The 21628-nt window shown below is 31.5% G+C and overlaps 1 protein-coding gene across 1 annotated transcript in view; it reads right to left on the reverse strand.

Annotated features, from left to right (window-relative positions):
- CSN4 (COP9 signalosome subunit 4) overlaps window positions 1–21628 on the reverse strand; it is a 66771-nt gene that overhangs the window by 22916 nt on the left and 22227 nt on the right. The window contains exons 4-7 of the mRNA XM_035359813.2: window positions 14110–14213; window positions 6627–6780; window positions 4173–4323; window positions 679–763 (exon numbers count right to left, since the gene is read on the reverse strand). Of these exons, the coding sequence (XP_035215704.1) occupies window positions 679–763; window positions 4173–4323; window positions 6627–6780; window positions 14110–14213 (494 nt within the window). The remainder of the gene's footprint in view (window positions 1–678; window positions 764–4172; window positions 4324–6626; window positions 6781–14109; window positions 14214–21628) is intronic.

The following is a 21628-nucleotide window of genomic DNA, read 5'->3' on the forward strand; positions in this document are numbered from 1 at the left end:
AAACTTATAAATTGGCAGTTTGTCAGACTGCATGCATAAAGATTTGGCAACATAATGGAATGCAACATGACAATTAAAAATTTAAAAATTACAGTATAGATAACCCTAATCTCAAAATCCAGTTTCTTTCCAATGTTTACTCATTCAATTACTAGAACTTTTTAAACTGTTTTTAACATTCCTATTCTTTTCTTTATGTATACTTTATTCATTTCTACATTACCTCAAAAGAAATAACACACAACAAAAACATGCAAATAATGATTCACAGCAGAAGCCATTTCATTGTTCACATCTGATAATCAGTCTTGTCCTAGTCAGAAAACTTGATATGACTGGAAAGCTTACATGATTGAGAGACGAAACATTAAATAAAAGGTAATTAATAAGACTACTGCATTTTTGAATGCAGATCAATCATGATTGTATTATTCAATTATAATTTATTTTTATAATATAAATATTTAGACATTTTTCCATAAAAATTAGTACTAAATTTTCTTTCAATTGATACAAAAACATTTATAGTTAGCAAAATTTAACAATTTTTATAAGCATGCAAGGTTGCAAAATATTTCAGAAAATGTACATATTATCTTCCCTTTCACTGCTGCATTACATTTTAACAAAAGTATATTATAATTTTACAGGAAATGGAATAATTATTTTTGTACATACATTTTTTCTAAGATTCCATATGTGGGCAACTGTTGACATCTTTCATCTTTGAATAAAGTAGCTAACATTCTAGAACGTTGCTGACCTAATAATAATAAAAACAATTTAACATAATTCAATATTTCTACTCAAACTTTATTTTCATACTCAAATTTGTAATATGGAACTCATATGTCATAAAGATACTTTAAAAGAATTTTAAAAAAAAAGTTTTTTTGGTTAATAAAACAGTAAAAATACTAATGGGTAATAATAACAAATTTTTAAAAAACTGTAAAATTTATAAATTCTGAAACACTGAGGCATTTAGCTATAAAGTTTAATATTTTAAAGCTTAAATCCACACACATAGTTATTTTTCACTGCTAACCTCTAGAGAAATTTATATCATTTTTAAGGTTGCAGTGATATTATTTCCAGCTCTCAAAACAATCCAACTTCTAATCACCTAAAATAACTAGCCATGGTTGGTATAATGGTTAGCAGAAGCTGGCTGCCATACCAATGGCTTCTGGTTCAAATCTGTAGTAGATATCCATGGTTGCATGAGCACATTTTCCTTTCATCATTTCCTCTCCTTCAGCTATAGAAACTTAAGATTTGGAACTACAGTCCCAAAAATTTACACACATTATACCAATTCTTACAAAAAGGTTATGATGCACAGATAATGATCACATTGTAGATTTGTTTTTAAGATGTAATGATATACTTTATACATTCTCGTTTTATAGATATCCTAAATAAATAAACACATTTTTAAAAAGTGTTTCCTAATAAATGGAAGAAATTCAATTGACTTGGATATTATTCTAAAACTTTAAAACTGAAAAGTTTAAATCCTGGGAGAAATAATCTGATCTTATTTAATAATTTAAATTAAATATGGAGATTCATGCATTGCAAAAATAGAAGTTGATGATGAAGAAAAAGAGCATTTTCTTAAAAAATATCAGAGATCTTTATCATACAACAATTAAGAAAATTAAAAAAAGAAATCATATATTCAACTGTAAAGGCATGTTAGATGGATAATATACATATGAAATAGAAAAATCTTAAACTATACATTTTTTCGAACTCTTGAGTTCCCATTTTATTTAATTTTATGTATATTTTTAAATCTTCTCTATCCCCCCTTTTTTTGAGTCTGTAGGGTTTTAAAAAAATCATTCTATTTTACATTAAAAAACCAGAAAAAGATGCCCCTTTCAGCAGGGGGGTCACAATAGAAATATACTTAAATGTTACAGGGGTGAAACACTTAGTCTCCCATTTTGGGGGGGGGGGTTGAAAACGGATTATACAGGGTTATTCAAAATTCCCTTCCAGGTTTCAAAGCATTTTAGTAAAAAAAAAGTAAGATGAATGCAGCAAAAAAAAGCATTTAAAAGAATACAGAAACAATTCAAGTTTTATCGTCAGCAGTTGACGGTAGACGGCACTGGCAGTGAAAAGGCAGGTAGCAGGCAGACTGAAGGCAATGAGTAAATAAAAATGGCATTTACAGGCGAACAGAAATCCTTTCGTGTCTTAAAATTTTCAAAATCTGAATCAGTGGTTTTGGTTCAGTGGGCATTTCATACGAAATATCAGACCCAAAGACCAAGTAACAAAACAATTCATGTGTGGTACCAGAAGTTCAAAGAAACAGGATGCCTGTGGGATAAGAAACAAAGTGGTCATCCCAGTCCATCTGCACAAGCCGTAAGCGATGTACAGGGTTGAAGAGCCGGACGAAATCAATCGTTCGTGCAAGCCAAGAATTGGGGATATCACAACCAACAGTGTGGCAGATTCTACGCAAAAATCTGTGTATTGCAATTGCGGCAAGAGTTGCACCTGTCAGATTGCATTTCTCATGCAAAATTTTGCATCAATGTCCAAGAACGTGAAACACTAATGCAGAAAATTATTTTTAGTGACAAATCAACATTCCACTTGTCCAGCATGGTAAAGCACCATAACTTACGCATTTTTGGCACCGAAAATTCTTTATAGTGTGGAATACCAATGTGATTCCCCAAAAGTTAACGTACTTTGCGCTATCACCTCCTCACGCAACTATGGACCATTTTTTTTACATAGACGACCATTACTGGTGTCGTGTACCTGGATATGCTACAATTGTGGTTAATGCCACAATTAGAGGAACATGAGGATGACATCTTCATTTTTCAATAAGATGGAACACCTATCCATTTTCTGTGTGATGTACGTGAGTACCTGAATGAACATTTACCTCATCTTTGGATTGGGCGAGCTTCCGAAAATTATGTACCTCTTTTGCGAAGGCCCCACACGCTCGCCTGATTTAACAAACTTGTGACTTTTTCTTATGAGGGTATGTAAAAGACCAAGTTTTCATACCCCCCTTGCCACATGATTTAGCTGAACTGGGTGAAAGGATTGCACGTGCTGTCAATAATGTTGATTAGAGAGTGGCAGGAACTGGACTATCGCACTGATGTATGCCGCGTGACCAACAGTTCACACAGAGAACACCAGTAAGCATTGTAAATAAAACTTGAATTGTTTCTGTATTCTTTCAAATGTTCTTATTTTCTGTATTGGATTTTTAAATTCCTACTAGTAGCTTATACTCTCCCTATATCTTGTTCAAATTTTCAATCGTTAATAAAATACTTTTTATTCATCCACTCAAGTTCAAATACATTTTTTAAACTTGTAGTGGATGACACTTGATGTTAATACAGTTTTTTTCACATATTAAAGTCAATTCCTACTTATTTATTTCTGTTTATCGAAACTAAGATATGCTGTTTCATTATTACTTCACTGAACAAATTTAAAGTAACTAAAATAAAATTTTTCTTTGTTGAACTAAGTAGGAATTGACTAAAACTTTTTTTATTATTATTATTACTTGTTTACTATAGCACTTCGAAACCCAGGAGGGAATTCTGAATAACACTGTATATTAAAAAATCTTTAATTTTATGGACTTTTATTCTCATTTGATATTTTTTGGTTGTGACCCATTATGAGTCAAAACTAACGTACAGTAAAAGCAAGACCACTGAATCTTTTACAAAATATATATTTTAATTTTTTAGTGTCATTTGATACATTTTAATTTTGGGGATGCAAAAAATATTTTAAAATCACTTTTAAATATCTTAATCTTTTTTGTCTTTTTTAATCTTTTTATATTGAAATGAACTGAAATTCAGTGACAAATTTTGAGAGTGTTTGAGAGTATCATAATAGGGCGTTAAATGTTTATAATGGGCAGCATATATTTTACATTCTAGAAACATGATATATTCATCAATATGTTGATTAAAAATCAACATAATATATTATGTGCCCTAGAGTATAAGATAGATGCTGCTTTAATGATTACTATCTTTAATATCAGAGACCTGTTTCAGAAACATACATTTTTACTGCTTAATACATTTCAGTGAATGAAAATAATGGAAATATAAACTAAAAATAACATTAAACTTTAAAAAACATAAATAATTTACCGGCTGATGCAAGAATGGTACAGATCAAAGCATTTTTTAAAGCTCTCATTCGTTCTTCTTCATGTATAATTGTGCGGTATGATAACTCATTATACCGCTGAGCAGCTTCAATGAACTTTCTCCTGTAATCTAGAACTCTAGCGTAACAAACCTAAAAACATTACAATGCTTATGAATAATTGTAATAATCAATATAACAGTTTATATATAAAATTTTATTCACACACTTAGAAACAAATTGCATGGTTACACATGCATATATGATAACAGTTCTACTTACGGTCATTAATATTGTTTTGATGCATCAAGAAAATCTTAAATAAATTTCACTAAAATATATTAATAAATTTCATTAACTCATGAAACCAATTGACACAGCAAATGCAACAAACTAAAATCCTTTTTTATACATATCCTGCAGTAAGAGAGGCCAAAAAAGTGCTGCTGTAAATCCCATTAAAAAAAGGAGTTCAATTAAAAACACTCATAATGTTTTTTCCTTATAAAAATTAATTATAACAATGAATGAACAAGAAATTCATTCTTATCTTTACTCTCATCTACAACTAAATAAAAATTACAACAATTTCCTTGTTTTATAATTATATGAGATAAAGAATATAAAACACAGATTTTTTGGTAATAGTGAAAAAATGCACACTACTGTAATAGTTCAATTCAAAATTTCAATACATTTAATATGACTAAAGATAAAACTATGATTCAAATACCGTGAACACTCTTATGACAATCAGCTCTAAAAAGTGACCATTATTGAGAATATAAACAAACACTAGTACCGACAATTATGGCATTCTCATGAAGACCATTCCTTAATCTGATATAGACCACGGAATACATTTATTTATCACCAACAAAAATGCTTTAATTGTAATATCAGCCTAAAATATTCCTACTCGCTATACAAATCAAGAAATGTATCTTTGACAGAAAGCTATTTTCTTTATGAAAAAAGGGCTTTTATATAATATTAAAATTGAGACATTTTTATCTTTATCTCAGCACAATGTAATTTATTTTATAGGCTCATTTATTACACAATATACTTTAATAGTTTTGAACTATTTATACTAATTTTCCCATTTTCCAGAAGCACAAACTGATACAATAAATTGGTTACAACATTTATTTCCATTAATAAAGGAATATAATTTCAAGAACATTAATAAACCTAGCTTTGGAAACACTGAACACCCTATAAAAACATTAACATTCAGAAGTTCAAATGTGAATATTAAAAAAGGTAAAACAAAATGGAACAGTGATGTTACACATCAATGCTTCAGGAGTTAAAAAAAAAAAAAATCACTATTAATAGTAAATAATTCATGCAGTTTAGATTCATTTAAAAAGCACTAAACTTTTAAACTGAAAGCAGAATTACATACAAATGGACAATCTAGGAAGATGGGAATAATTGTTTATAAAATATAAATTCCATTGAAAAAATTAAAACAATTAGGTTATAATTTAGGAAATAATCAAATGATTGAACTATTTGAATCTGTATTAAGGGGGAAAATGATGAATGAATGAAGAAAGTTAAGTAAGCACATATAATTGAATGATTAGAAGATATTTTAAAAATTTCTAGCAAAATTTATGCTCTAAGTTTTATGCTGATGTTTTATTGGACATAAGCTTTACATATAACATTTGCTTTTTGTATTTAAAAACAGTTTTCATTCATTGTATTTGAGAAAGTAAAGTAAAAAATAAATCCAGAGTCGTAGTTAGGATTTTTAGTGCCCAGGGACAGCTGAAAATTTCGTGCCCCCTCCTGTTTGCTAAGAATGGAAAATATTTAATTCTAAAATTTTGTAACATGAGTTTGGCTCCCCTTGCACTCAGCGAATATTTATTGTTAACTGATTTAGAATTTCATTATGAAATTTTATTGAGGAACCAATACACTGCATTTCTACTTCAGTATTATTCTTTAAGGTTCCAAGAACTTTAGGTGGGGTAAATCAATTATGCAAACTGATGACAGCCAGCTTCTCTAAAAAGACTACTTCTGGGAAGACCAAAATTGTCTGAAACTACAGGTGATTGACTGAGAAAAAGTTCCAAGGATCACTTAAAGTATACAAGTAAAAATATTCTTGAGTATATAGGCAGATAAATATCTACATGTTTTAATATAATATACTCCATGATAATAGACAGTGTATATAATAATGTGATTACAAGCTAATATGCCTTACTATATATATCTGAAATCTAAAAGAGCAACAGCTCAAGGGGGAAGGAAAAAAAATCACAATTTTCTTCCTTTAAAGAGGATACCCCCAACCCCCCCTTTTTTTTTTCAAATATAAATTTTAAAAATATTTTTTTCTACTATTTCATACCCTTTCTCCTCCCTTTTTATGACAATCTTAAATAATAATAATAATAATAAACGAAAAGTTATATTAATTTTATATTTACCTTGTAATATATTTGTAATTGCTCATCTTTTGACTCTGCTTGTAATAAAGATGCTCTATTAATAAATGCTTCAGCCTGAACAGGATCATCATCTTCTAAATAAAGCCGAGCTATCTTTAAATATGTGTCTAATTTGTAATCCACAGAATACTGCCTAAAGAAAGTATAACAGAAAACATTAATTTGTCAGCCTAATTTTTGCTGGGAGCTATGCATTATCAATATAATTTCTAATATTAAGAAAATGGCAACAATAGTACTAAATCTCAGAGCATTATGTAACTGTTAATTCACAAACAGAAATGAACTTCTAGCACAACGAAAAATATAACAAAATAATCATTACATATTTTTTTCTTTATACTTTATATTTTTTCTTTATACCAAAAGCACATCTCAACTATTTTTGTATCACTGCACGTGTAAGAAAGACCAGCATTACCCCATTTATTTATTTATTTATTTTTGAGTAACAGTTATAGAATAAAGAAATGATCTGACAGGCATTTTCAAATTAAAAATAAAAATAATACAATCAAAATAATCATTCATTCTCCACACAATGACAATGTACAGGGTTCAAATAAACGAGCCTTTAAAAAAATTTGTTTTAATCAGATACTTATAATTATATTCTTCAGAGAAAAAAGGCTGATGCAAAATATAATTTTTTATACTAGGAAATACTGGTTGTTTTTGTTTTTATTATCTCACAGGAAATTAAAATGCATTGCAAATATTCAATAGGTATGCAGTCTCAGGAGAAAGTCAACAAAACAAATGTTCTATGAATATTATTGTATATTCACATATATGCCAACAGCATATGCTGTCTTGCCATCCAACACTGAATGCAAATAAGAAATACCACTGGGACAAGTAATCTGGTACAGTACAAAGTCCGAAATCCGGACGTCCATAACCCGGAATGATCTAAAATCCGGACCTCAAAACCACCACCAACATTTTTCTCGTAGGCTTTACACACGTGCATTTAATTCCCCCCCCCTCCTCGCATAATAAAACATCTGGAGAGTCCCTATTCTTTATTTCACTTCGACAGTAAATGAAATATTGAAGAAACAATCATTTTAGCATAAATTTGTAAGATCAGTAATTTGGCTTCATTACTGCATATCTGCTTGGCACATCAAACCAAAACATTCCACATAGATACATTGTTGATCCGACACCAACCTGGTGAATCTATAAACATGTGGTGACGAAAAGAAAGTTATTATACTTTCCTTTCATCACTGCATGTTTATTAAAAAAATGACAACTTGAGTAATGACTCATGTAGCGATGACTAAACAATTTTTTTTATGTTAGTAATTGAATAATAAAAGAGTGTGGTAACCTTTTATGTTGACATTAACGCTTGGCGATAATTACAGATTTAAGTTAAATGCAGTAAAAAATGTTGACGAGGAAAAATTTACCAAAAATTTCTTTCCATATGCTAAAAATAGATTTTGTTGCTGATACCCATAAATCCAAAGATTACATTTAGGGCAATTAAGAATAGCTGATTTGTTATTCACATAAACCCAGAACCTGCGCCAGGGCTCGTATGGCCGCGCCAAGTTGCAGAATTTAGGAACCACAGAGACTGCATCAGGCGGTAAGATATCTAGCGCCAACCCTCAATAAGTAAGTATATGTGGGAATTTATTTACTCAGAACTCTGATAAGCCATAAGCATGTGCAATAAATAGACATAAGTGTAATAAATAACTAAACTAAACTAAGGCTTAATTGTCTCAGTGCGCGATAGAAGCGAGATAAAATTTAACAGAACAACTTGTTAGTCGCCAAGCTCATGATGCATAGCTAAATATGTATAGTGAAGGATAGCTAAATCTGATTATGGTAGCCGCTAATTTTAAAGGTTTTTGGATATCGCAAAACAAAGATGAAATTTTCCAATTAACAGATTTTGTAAAGAAATGTGGAAAAGCGGTAATAAATGAAGATGATATAAAAGAAGTTTTTCATTGTGATGACATTGCTTCTTAATCATCAATTAATTAATGAATGACGAAATCTGTAGTATGGTTTCTAAATCCAGAAAATACTGCTACCGATAGAGAAGAAGGTGACAGAGAAGTTACTGAAAACGAGAAAATGTCGACTGACAAGTTATTCGGAATTCTCGGAACAGAAGTTACAGGACTTCAACAATGTAACTAACTCAAAGCCCGACGGGCTTTCGAGCTCTATACATACAAAATGTTTTTTATTTGTCAATTTATTTTTAATATATGTTGTTTGTTTAATACATTTCTTAAAAATCCTAGAAACATTTTATTGGTGTCATAAAACTGCTCCTTTTAAGTACATAAAAACTAAAACTTTTGTAATTGTTGTTGTTGTTCCTAATCTCCCTGTCTAGGAATATACTAGACGAGGTCCACGAGTCCATTCACCTTCAGAAAATCGAAAACAAGCTTAGAAAAGTTGTAAAGGTCCTCAAGAGACAACTCCAAGCACTCAAGGATGTGTACCGGTGATGACGGTGCATTTTGATATTTAGAAAAAATTGGGCACATCTTGAGACCTCGCTCAAAAGTAAGTCCTTTCAGGTGTCCACTGAAGAATCGGAAAAGTGTTGTATGAACACATCTATCACAATCAACAGCAAGAGATCATCCAGGACAATCAGCTTGATAAAAGGGATGATTCAGGGGAACGAGCCAAATTTGCCTGTCTGCATGTCTTCTAATGGAATACAGTTCAAGATATGTCAATGAATTGGTAACTGGTAATGGTTCTTCAGAACCCTCCTTCGCCAGAATATCTGCCATTTCATTCCTCCATTATAAATATATACAGTAAAATACCCAGATAAAGCCTACAGGCATCTATCTGAGTTAAGCCAGTCCTCTACCATTGGTGCTCGGGTCTCACGACTTACAAAGGCTGCCCTTTTCCTCCATCCACAAGTCATGAAGCTTTTGTAATTGTATTATGGATAAGTAAAATTAAACAATAAAAGGATTGTAAAATAATTCTTTTACTTTTACCAGTACTTTTACCTGAACAGTGTTGAAACTTGTTTTGGTAAAGAGATGAATTTGTTGCCACCTACAGTATATAGAAATGCAAGGATTTTTAATCTTTACCGATAGAAACAATATAATTTTAATTTTAAGTAGTAACGTGTATGTAATATTAAATAATGATTTTTTTTAAATCAGTAAAAAAATAAAATTAGAAATTGTTGAACATTGAAAATGCCTTGTTTCGCAAAACAAACATTTATTACAGAGTAATACACAGAGACACAAGCAGAAATACAAACAGAGATACAAGCAGATCATGTTTTAACAAATCATATACAAATAGAATGGGATTAAGTTTCGGAATACTTCGGACCTGACAGAAAGCTAATGCATAGGACGTGACAGAAAGCTATACTTCCTTTTAGCCAATAAGAATGTGATTACTAATATCTCAACACAAATTTAGTTGAAAATTTAGCAATATTTTGGTAAGAAATGGTTAATATTATTAGAGTTACAGCTATGAATACACGCATATTCTAGAATAGTATTTTCTATTTTTTTCTTGAATAGTCATCATGCCGAAAAACAAAAGATCAACCGTTTGGAGTCATTTCTCCATGGCAGACCAATATTATGCATGCTGCAATGAATGCAATAAAAAAATTTCCATTTTACGTGGAAATCAACAATACGTCGTCATCTAAGCAGTGTTCATAACATTGATGTTGACAAAGCAGAGGCAGAAACGACAGCTAAAAAAAAACAAAATCTTTGGATAATTTTGTAATCAAAACATCAACTGAAGAGATTGTTGCAAAAATGGCTGCAGTAGATGGCTTATCAATTCATCAAATCACTCAGTCAGAGTTTATTCGACAATCATTGGCCTTAAAGGGTATGACGCTTCCAGCCAATGAAAAATCTGTAATGGCTCTTTTTTCATAACCATATGGAAACTATGAAACAAAAAATCAAAAATGATATTAAAAAAGATATTACTGAATCAAAGACATTCTTCATCACCATGGATGAATGGAACAGCATCAGTAACAGGAGATTCCTGAATATAAATCTGCATACTGTTTGCCAAAAAAGCATCAATCTTGGACTGGTACGAATTTTTGGAAGTTGCGATGCAAAAAAAAAATGCAAAAACTCGTAGAATGGTACCTTGAACCTTTTGGCCTATCATTTAAGCACGATATTATATACACTACTGGGAATGGAGCAAGAGTTATGATCAAGTTCGGAAAAGAATCAGCTGCTTTTTATCAAGCATGTCTTATCATGCCTTGCATTTGACTGTTACAAAAACATTTTATAAAGAAAAATCAGGGACAGAAGAAGTTATAGACGAAAGTTCAGGAGAGACTGATGATTTTGATGATGTTGATAATGGTTTGAGCATTAATGAAACTGAATTACTGAATGAATCGTTCAAGGAAAACAAATTTTGCGAGACAAGTTGTAATTTTTTTCAAAAATTCTGTTATGCTTTCAGATTTGTTCAAGTCTAAATGTACAGAAAAATTACAGATAGAGCAACAACTCTCTTTGGATTGTAAAACCAGATGGAATTCAATGCTGAAAATGCTTGAAACATTTGTAAAATTGTATGACGTTACAAAGGATGTACTCATTGAACTTGGATCTGAACATCTTTTAACAAATTTAAACCTGGAATTAATAAAATCGATAGTCTTGGCGTTAAAACCAATTGAAATGGCACTTAACGGTATGGGTGAAAAACAAGCCACTTTATGAACAGCATATATTTCTATCAACTTTAGAAGAGAGAAATTAACTGAACAAGAATCTGAAATAAGTAGTTCTCTTTCTGAAAATAACGATTTTTACATCATCAGCAGGATCAACAAAAACATCACAGATTTGATGAATTCACTAAACAACTTAAATAAAACGCCATCAAAAGCATCTATAGAACTAGCAGCTGCTTTGTTGAAGCGTTTATTTCCATCACCAGATTCATCATCAAATTCATCAAATGAAAAATCAAGCAGTAAAGCAGAAACAAGTACCAAAGTTGCTGCTTTTCTTGAAGAACACTTAGAGTACTATTAGAAGCTCCAACCAGCAAACTACCGGGAGGTAACCGCTTTAAAGTCAAAAAGTAATGGTGAATTGACTGTAAATTTAAAGTGGTTACTTGAAGCTATTTACAGTATAAAACCAACGTCGATTGATTCTGAGGGGGCATTTTCCATGACCAACAATTTTTGCACCAAAATTAGGTTGAAGCTATCAGATAAATCACTACACGCACTGGTGATTTTAAAATATTTTTTCATTAATATAAATGCATAAATAAATGTATAGGTAAAGAAAAAGTTTCTTTTAAATTTCTAAAAAATATTATTTTAATTAAGTCTTTTGATAATGTAAGTATGTCAACTTCAAATGCTCGAAAGCCCGAAAAACAATCAAGCTTGAGCTTGAGCTTAACCGAGCTTTACCAAACCCTATCTATGGCCTAATTGCTTAGACATCACAGTGGCTTCAGATTCCCTGAAGAAATATCTCTTTTTCTAAGAATAGGCCAAGGAAAATATATAATTTGCAAGTTGAAGAAAGAGAAAGTTTGGTATATGTGAAACATACAAAGATATTAATACAGAATATAATATAAAAAATAAATAACAAGAAGCACAAGTAGACATTATGGTAAATAACTGAATTATGAGCTACCAGCAATTGTAAAAGCAGAATAGTTTCATACCACAGACTGGCATATATATTCAAAAAAACCAAGAGTATTGTAAATGCATAAGACAATGTCCTCAGTTTACTGCTGGACCTTATGTACATATACTTGCCTTTTTTTGAAGGAATGTAATTCTGTCAAGACGTCTTCGGGTAGGATATGCTCTCTAGTACATATGCTGTCTTCCTTTAAATTCCCATTGGTTCATCAAAATGTATGCTGTTGTAGTCCACATTAAATAGTTAACGTAATGTACAGCTATTAGTGATTTTTTGGTTCAAAGGGGCTTTATCCCTGAAGGACTATTGTTTTCGTTTTGCGATTTTACATCGAATCACCATAAACGGCATATCACTTTTCAAATTGTTGCCACCAAATGTTAAGAGTCCGTTATATTTGAAGAAATTAAATCATGAAGAATCTGCATAGATGTATGTACGTTTCTCACATTGTGATAAAATAATTGTACCTAGAGCCATCGAATTTACATAATCATACTGCAAATATGGGCATCTGAAAGCCCAAATTTGAAATTTGTTTTGTTATCGATTTCATATTTTGTAAAACTTTAACAAATTTTTGATTAACAAACTTAACAATTTAAAAGCAGGCAATGGCAACACTCTACGGGGGGACTATTTTATCTCCAGTGTGCAGAACTGTGCATCGAAAATTCTAAAGATATGCTCATTTTAAAGTTATTTTGCAACATTGCTGTTGAACTGAATTTTATGGGTTTAAGTGCAAAGAACATGATATTTAATAAATAAAGGTAACACACAAAATGCCCCTTTGAATTTAATTTAAAATCTGAAACTTTTCAGATTTTTTTTTCTACTTTCATTGCCATATTTGGCTTATTTCAGCCCATAGAATGATGCCTTGGAGTTTGAGGTGTGTTAATTCTGAGATGCCCCGAGCTATTGCATGTTAAGACATTCTTTAATTTATTACTAATTTTGTTTTCAGGGCGTACCTTCTCTCTCTTCAAAATACAGTTTTCCATCCATACAGAGAAGATTTTTTTAGTAAAGACTTTTTTCTATCAAATATCAATTTAGAATGCAAATTAATGCTTATTATTTTCAATTAATATATATTTTAATACTAAGCATAAAATACCTTTGATGAAAATTAAATGATATAAGTATGAAAAATGAGTTGAGATTCAAATGCGCTGAATACAAATGGAGCTTTGATTCTCATGAAATAAAGATGGTTAAAAAAAGAAAAGAAGCATTACTTGAAAATAGTACATACAATTGGCTGTATTGCTTTAAAACTAAATATTGCAATTTTAATATTACTTGATAAAATTTCGATTTAAAAATTACAGCAACATATACTGTAATACATGCAATATTAATACTTATTTTTTGCCATAAACGTTTGATAAAAAAAATTTCAGAAATCTAAAACTGAAAGTTCATTTTGAATACAGATAATGAAATTTAACAAATGAGCACTCATTGTACATACTTAAGATAGGTGATATCCTCATATTACTTAGCAAACCCACAGAATGAAATTTATGTCATTATGGTATATGTATTATGATATTAAAATATTGCATACATCTGTTTGAAACTTGGTGAAGCTAAATTGAATTCTCTCTTAAATTATAATACATAAATTCAGAGACTTTGCCTAAATGCAAGGTTATAAATAAATAATAAGCCTGGAAAAAAGCTCTAACAGAGAAATAAAATTATTAACAATTAAGAAATAGAAGTAAAATGATTTATATGCATACTTCTGGCCAGTTTCCAAAGGTATTCCAACCAGAACATTTGCAGCTTCCCTCCAACTCTGTTCTTTTTCATAGATTTCAGCTAGGTGTTGCCTAATACTTGCCACCTGTAAGTACAAGACCACCATTAATTTTTGGCATGCTATTAAAATATAGTAAGAAAAAATTCCTCAAATCAACAGAAAGAAATCTGAAGTTATAAACTCATTTTTTAATTTTTATTTGCAGTAACCTTTTCAAAATTCTATTTTGCATTTCATTGAGACTTCTACAATATTCTATATCACAATTTTTTATATAATTTTTAGTTATAGTTGACATTGTTCTATTTGACAAATATTACTTTTTTTAATGAAATATGTGGTACAAACATTACAGTTTTCAAACTTTCAGATAACTCATAAAAGAAAATAATTTAACCTTTACACATATTCAGCACAAAAGGAAACAGAACTTCAGGTAAGAAATTGCAGGTATTTCCACCCCCTTCATAAAAGTTAACTTTAAGCCACTTTTCTTTTATGAAAGCCCTAATTTTATAAATTGGAAAGGGGAAAAAAAATTCAGAAAATTCAGTTCATTTTACAAAACAATAAACATTAAATATGAAGGTTGGAACTTTAATAGTGGCAACTATTTATTTACAAGGAATACAAAAGTGATTCATGTAACCATGTTTTACAGTCCTTCAATATAGTCGCCAGCATTGTGTACAACCCGTTTCCAACGATGTGGAAGTCGCAGAATACCTGTAGCAGCGCCTGTTTTGTTGATAGTTTGAATGGCAACACTGAGCAGTGACGGTCTGTTGTGGGGGAACGGTACGAGTTAGGATGACACCATCACAGTCGTACACAAGAATCACCATAACTTTCACATTGCTGGGGTTCTGACAAAATTTCGAACGTCGTGGTGACCCGTGATGATGCCATTCGTTTGATTGGCGTTTCAGTTCTGGCTGGTACGATCCGGCCCAAGTCTTATCCAGCGTAATGATATGGCATAAAAAAGCATCTCCTTCGCGCTCATAGCGTTCCAGGTGGGTTCGGGCAGCATCGTATCGTAGCCATTTCTGCATTTCCGTCAATTGATGTGGAACTCATCGTGAAGCAATTTTTCTCATGAACAGGCGTTCCTTCAGAATGTGCAGCACAATCGTATGCGCTAATTCTGTTTGTCCGGCCAGCTGATGAATCATTCGGCGGTGATCACTGTCCATTAGTGCGGCAACAGCTTGCACATCTGCATCGCTGACACTCGGACGACCTGGCCGCAGCATGTCTGCCACGTTTTGGCGTCCTTCATTGAATGCTTTCACCCATCTTGCTACGGTTCTGTAAGGCAATGCAGATTCCCCGCAAGCCTCTTGAAGCCCTTGATGACACTGTCATGCTGTACGACCTCTGGCACATTCAATTTTTATCCAACATCGTTGTTCTTGTTTTGAAAACATCCTGACAACACTTACTTTAGACTGCGAGCTAATACAAGGATCCGTTCTTCGCGTCACTCCGCATGCGCGTGACGTAGGCAGGACAAGTCTTTTTGCTGAGAGGTAAGGTAGGTATGTAATTCAGGTGTGGTGTACGCGATATTCTTTGGTTTTGTTGCGTAGCGTTTTTTCAGCTGTGTTGCCACTATTAAAGTTCCAACCCTTGTACATATATTCAACATCTGCTTTGTGTTAATCTGTGACTAATATTCAAAGAACATGCAAATTTTAGCCAACTATGCAGGATGTTTTCAACGCTTGCACATCATACTAAGGCAAAACACTATTTGACCGTTTCATTAAAATCAATCTTTCTTTTCAAACATGCATTTCACAAGGTGTTTCCATATTTTTGTCCATCCACTGTAAATTTTGATATTTATAAACATTGAAATGTAATAGAGAACAAAGTCTGAAATCCGGACTTGTCGGGACTTCGGCAATTCCGGATTTAGGATTTTTCTGGATATTAGATCAGTTTAAATCTAGTAAGATGGCATATAGAAATTATAAAATTAAAAATATGAAATCGTGATTTATGAAATAAAGAACAATTATGATCTAAAGGGTATCAAAATTTACATAAAAAAGCTTAATATTTATTGTTTTCCTTATTAAACATTTCTTTCAATGTAAGTTGTTTAAGTTGCTTTGTTTTTTGTGCTAATACTTTCTCTTTAATTTTGTAGACAGACATAATCTCTTGTTCAGTTACATTATTCAAGTGTTGTTTTGAGAATTCCGATTAACTTGTCAATCTAAATTTTCTCGTTTTCAGTAACTTCTCTGTCATTATCGGTAGCAGTATTTTCTGGATCTAGAAACCATACTACAGATTTCGCCATTCATTAATTGCTTGATGATTCAGAAGCATTGTCATCACAATGAAAAACTTCTTTTATATCATCTTCATTTATTACCACTTCTCCACATTTCTTTACAAAATCTGTTAATTCGAAAATTTCACCTTTGTTTTGTGATATCCGAAACCTTTAAAATAATCGGCTATCACCATCAAATTTACCTATCCTTCACTATACATATTTGGCTATGGATCACGAGCTTGGCGACTAACGACAAGTTGTTCTGTTAAATTTTATCTTGCTTTTATCGTGCACTGAGAGAATTAAGCCTTAACCCTTTAAAGGTTTGACCCAGATTATCTCGTTCTTTTATGCAGATCTCTTAACGGTTCGTTATGGATTATTGTAAGTTTAAATGTACCCTCGAAAACGGATCGTCCCGTGTTTTTGTATTAGCAAAAAAATGTGCCAAAAACGACTAGCCCATATGTTTGTACGTCTCCCAACCCCCATTGCCTAAGGGGACTAGGGTCCGAGCACCCCTGACGACAATGGGTAATGGCTGTCATTATCGCGGGGAGAAGTCTTCTTGATGTTTTGAGATAAAGGCCTTACACTGACTCTAAGGAAACAAATTTAGTACCAGTTACAAAGTGAATGTATATATAAAAGGAATTAAGAATTTACGTTTTAGAAAAATTATTGAATAAAATAAACAAGTTTTTACAAAATAAACTTTTATTTATGACTCATAAAATTATTAATGAATTGAAATGAGAAAAATAATGTATTATATAATTTACTGGAAACACGTGATTAAATAATTCCCTTTAAAAATATTTCGACAAATTTATATCACGAATAACAAACGTGCGGTTCTCTTGATAAATTTATAAATCTTATACTTTTGACAATGCGATTTGATATTTTATCTCGTTATTTAAGAATCTATTATTCTTCTTATAAAACTGTACAGGAATTTTTCAAAGGGGCTCTTATTCCCATTAATCTGTACGACAAATTATTTTTCTCCTTTTGGTACAGTTTTTTACTTCCGAAATTCCTCTTACCTCATAAAAGTATAAAGTTTTAAAAATTCGCCCAAAATCAGAAATTATATTAATTTTATGCAAATTTTATTTCAAAAACTATTTTACGCTCTGTAAAGTGATGCAAACTTAAAATCTGTGAGATTTTTAGTTTCTTCTTTAAATGGAAATATGCACAAAATTTTTTTCAACATTAAATTTTAAGACCTCTAAATCGAATTATATAAAACTCGGTTTACCACGCATATTTCCATCTGTAAACGGTGCGAGTACAAAATTTGAACTCGGTAGGTTATCGAGAAATAGTCTAAATATCGATGACGAGCTTCTGATTATAGCGACAAACACTGTGATTGAAATGCATACAATTTTTTAAACAAACTTGCTGACTCTTAAATATTATATTTTTAAACATTTTGGAAAGTTCGGTAAATGTTGATATGAGATAACCGTCATTTTTATAACATTCTTGGTATTATAAAGCATGTATGTGACATTCATACGCAATTCCTGACAGTTATGTTCATTTATCAAAGTGGCTGCTTTTGCGACAAGCACAATTATATAATGTGATGTTCTACATCCTCCACTGTCTATGATACTCATTATCCATATGTAATTACGTTCTGTATCTATACAGAAATATTGGTAAGACCGAGAGAGGTCAACAAAATTTTCGCAAATATTTAATTATTTGAGTTACATAATTACTTATACTAGTTCAGGAAATTTTGAGTCATTTAAAAAATAATCTTTTCTTTAAAATTCCTTTTTCGCCCCCCCCCCTTTATGCTTAATGACTTTATTCTGATGAATGGAAGTTATGAAAACTAAAAGCTGAGTACAGTCAAAAGTCGTTAATTCGGACACCCATAATCCGGACCTCAAAGCTAAAAACTTTCTGCGCATGCGCCGCATTGGCACATGCGCACAGGCGTCTTACGTGTGCGTGTAAGACCTTGACTACTGCGCATATGCGTGTGCGCAAGTGCAGAATAAGTTTTCGCCTGCGCGTTTAATGTATAACGGACGGTGTAAGCTAAAAATATCAAATTGTCTATTTCAATTAATGTTAATGATTATGTTGTTCCTTAATCTTCGAATTGGATACCGCTTATTATTTTTTGCAGGCTGTAGGAGCAATTTTATAAAAGTAAACTTGAACTTTCGATTATGTCAAATAGAATTTCCGATGTTGGAACTTCCAAAGGATCTACAAAACGAAAGTATGTTTCGATGTCCAACAAACAAAAAGTGGAATTGCTGCAAAAAATGGATAAAGACATGAAGAATGTGACAGAGAGGTTAGTGAAAACGAAAAAATTTCGATTGACAAGTTAGTCGTTATTCTCGGCACAGCAATTAACGGGACTTGAACAGCGGAGCTTTGTAACTGAACAAGAAATTATGTCTCTTTATAGAATTAAAGAGAAAATATTATCACATAAAAGGAAGCAACTTAAACAACTTACATTGAAAGAAATGTTTAATATAGTAAACAAATAATTATTAAGCTTTTTTTTTGTAAATTTTGATACCCTTTAGATCATAATTCTTTATTTCATAAATTATGGTTTCATATTTTTAATTTTAGAATTTCTGCATGCCATCTTACGAGATTTAAACTGATGATCTATAATCCGGAAAAATCGATAATCCGGAATCGCCGAAGTCCCGACGAGTACGGATTAACGACTTTTGACTGTATATAATTACAGATCTCACTAATAAACACTTTACAAATACAACTCTTCATATTTCAGCAGAAGTTTTTGAAAACGCATTTATATAAGTTTTTGTAGAAATCGACAAAATTTTATGCCAATTTAAAATTTTTTTCTTCCCCTAATTTTCAGTTGCTTATGAGCGTATTAAAAAAACTTTTCCGCTCAAAATTTTAACTGTTTTAAAATATTCGTAATCGCACTCGATTTGATGTTTACAGTTTTTTCCCTGCAATTTCTCTAAAAAGAAAGAATTACAATGGTATTTAATAAAGAAAATTTAATGGATTTGGAATCTGCGCAAGAGGACTGAAACTATCATGGAGAGAATTTCTAAGGGGAACTAGATCTCATCCACACTGAACGTAGAAAAACCCCGGAAAACTTTCATAGAACAAGCGCGTTCGTCAGGATTTGAACCCGTGTCGAATTACCAGTATTCAGCGGTTTTAGCGATTGGCCACTGGAACCCCCACAGCCCGATTTAAAAATCTTGTTTAGAAAGCTTTCATCTTGATTTAGAGTGATAGGTGCCGTAGTTTGAAGGTTGGGATTATTTGAATACAGCAAAACACACGAGGACTATCTGCTTTTAAGGAGAAAGATGCCTTCATAGAGGACTTTCTAACGAATAGCTCATACTCATGTTATACATAGAAAAATACCTTACAGCCATCGCATTCGTTCGTCTGAGTTTGAATCCAAATCGAACAACTAATATTTAGCGGTCTTATCGGCCACTGTAATGGCTGTAGTATAACCAGACTTATTACTACTATACATTATTAGATATGTATTACCAGACTGTATGGCATCTAAATTAAGAAATTAAAAAAAAATCTTCTGAGGTAATCTTCAACCTAAGTTAAGTTTTTTTTAATGCTAATGAGTAATATAATTCTGAAAGAGTTCACGTCATTTGTGTCATTTTCAGATTGTTAGTTAAAATTAGTGTGGTTTCAATCAACGATTATTTAAACCTGCTACAAGAAAAAAAATACATGAAAATTTTCCTTTAAAATATCAGGAATTATTGAAAAAAAAAAACTTCTGTAATTTATAAACGAGGAAACATATTTAACCAGATTTTATATGTGTGAAAAAAATAATGAATTATGATTTCCTCTAGTGGAGATCTTTGTAATTCCAACATCAAAGTGAGAAATCTAGTCACTGAAGCAACACAACACTATCAATTTTTGTAGGCTTTTCAGCGATGGAATAGATCAGCTGCATGGAATTTTCATGATTTTTCTCTATATGTAAACTTAAATGCATGTAAGCTTTCCTTAGAAAGTTCACCAGAAGTGGAATATTTCTATCTCAGAAGATAGATATCGCGTGCTACCGAGTACAAAATTTGAACTCGGTAGGTTATCGAGAAAGTTAGCAAATCTAAATACAGGGTTGACAGTAATATGTTTGGGGCCCTATTCTAAAAATTAAAAGTAGCGAAAAACACCCTACATCACCCCCTTTTACTTACTTTTATACTTTTATCTAAGAATTATATATTGCATCCATAAAAAGTTCTCTAAATTAATGTTATTTGGATTTCCAAACCATTTTATGCTAAAATACATCTTCCCAGATGGTCGCTTTTACTCACTGGGAGTCGATGCTTCTTGAAGATGCCGATTCATGAGTGAAAAAATTATTTTATTTCTTTTCCGGTTTCCCCTAATCGTTTACACAAAGGCTGAACTTTTGGGAGAAAACAGCCTATCTATTATTGTTAATTCGTCAGTAAAGAGATGCAGCACTGAACGGAGGAAAGTACATTCTTTTTTTTTTTTTTTTTCTTTTAATTTGTAGAAATCTGGACTTTCCTTTTCCCTCAAAATTCAAGCAATACGAAATCTACTAGAAAAGATATACTCTCTAAGGTATAATGTTGAATGATCTAAAATTTACTTAGCTCAAAACAAGTTTTTCTAATACTTGCACAAAGTAAGATAATAATAATTTATTTACTAAAGAAATATTGATTATATTATCTCTTAATATAAATTTACTAGAAGTATTAAAAAAGAGGGAACCCGTATGTAGGAAGTTTAATTCCGAAAATTGTGTTTCAAAGTAACTTGAATGTAAATTATGTAAACAACATTTTACGGGGTTGTTTCACCTATCAACATACTGTAATGGAAAAACGATACCACAAAAAGTAAATTTGAAAAATTTGCGAAAAGCAGAATAATAGGCAGACCTTGGATTTTTTTCGAAGCAAGAAATGCGAAAATTCAGCAGGGCTGTCATTATTCTTCTACAAACAAAGTCTTCCAAATTCTAATTGGAAGAACATCCATTTGTAGCAACATTGGGAGAATGGCATAATTCCTTATTTTTTTCTCACTTATAGGGTGAAAGACAAGAAGCACGAGACTCTGTCGGCCTAATTCATGTGTTCACGAATTATTATCTATCACGTTTCCATACAATCTGTTTTTCTGA

The sequence above is a fragment of the Stegodyphus dumicola genome, chromosome 1 (genome assembly GCF_044657685.1).
Source record: "Stegodyphus dumicola isolate Sdum_Otavi_A_Nest chromosome 1, ASM4465768v1".
NCBI classification, from domain to species: domain Eukaryota; kingdom Metazoa; phylum Arthropoda; class Arachnida; order Araneae; family Eresidae; genus Stegodyphus; species Stegodyphus dumicola.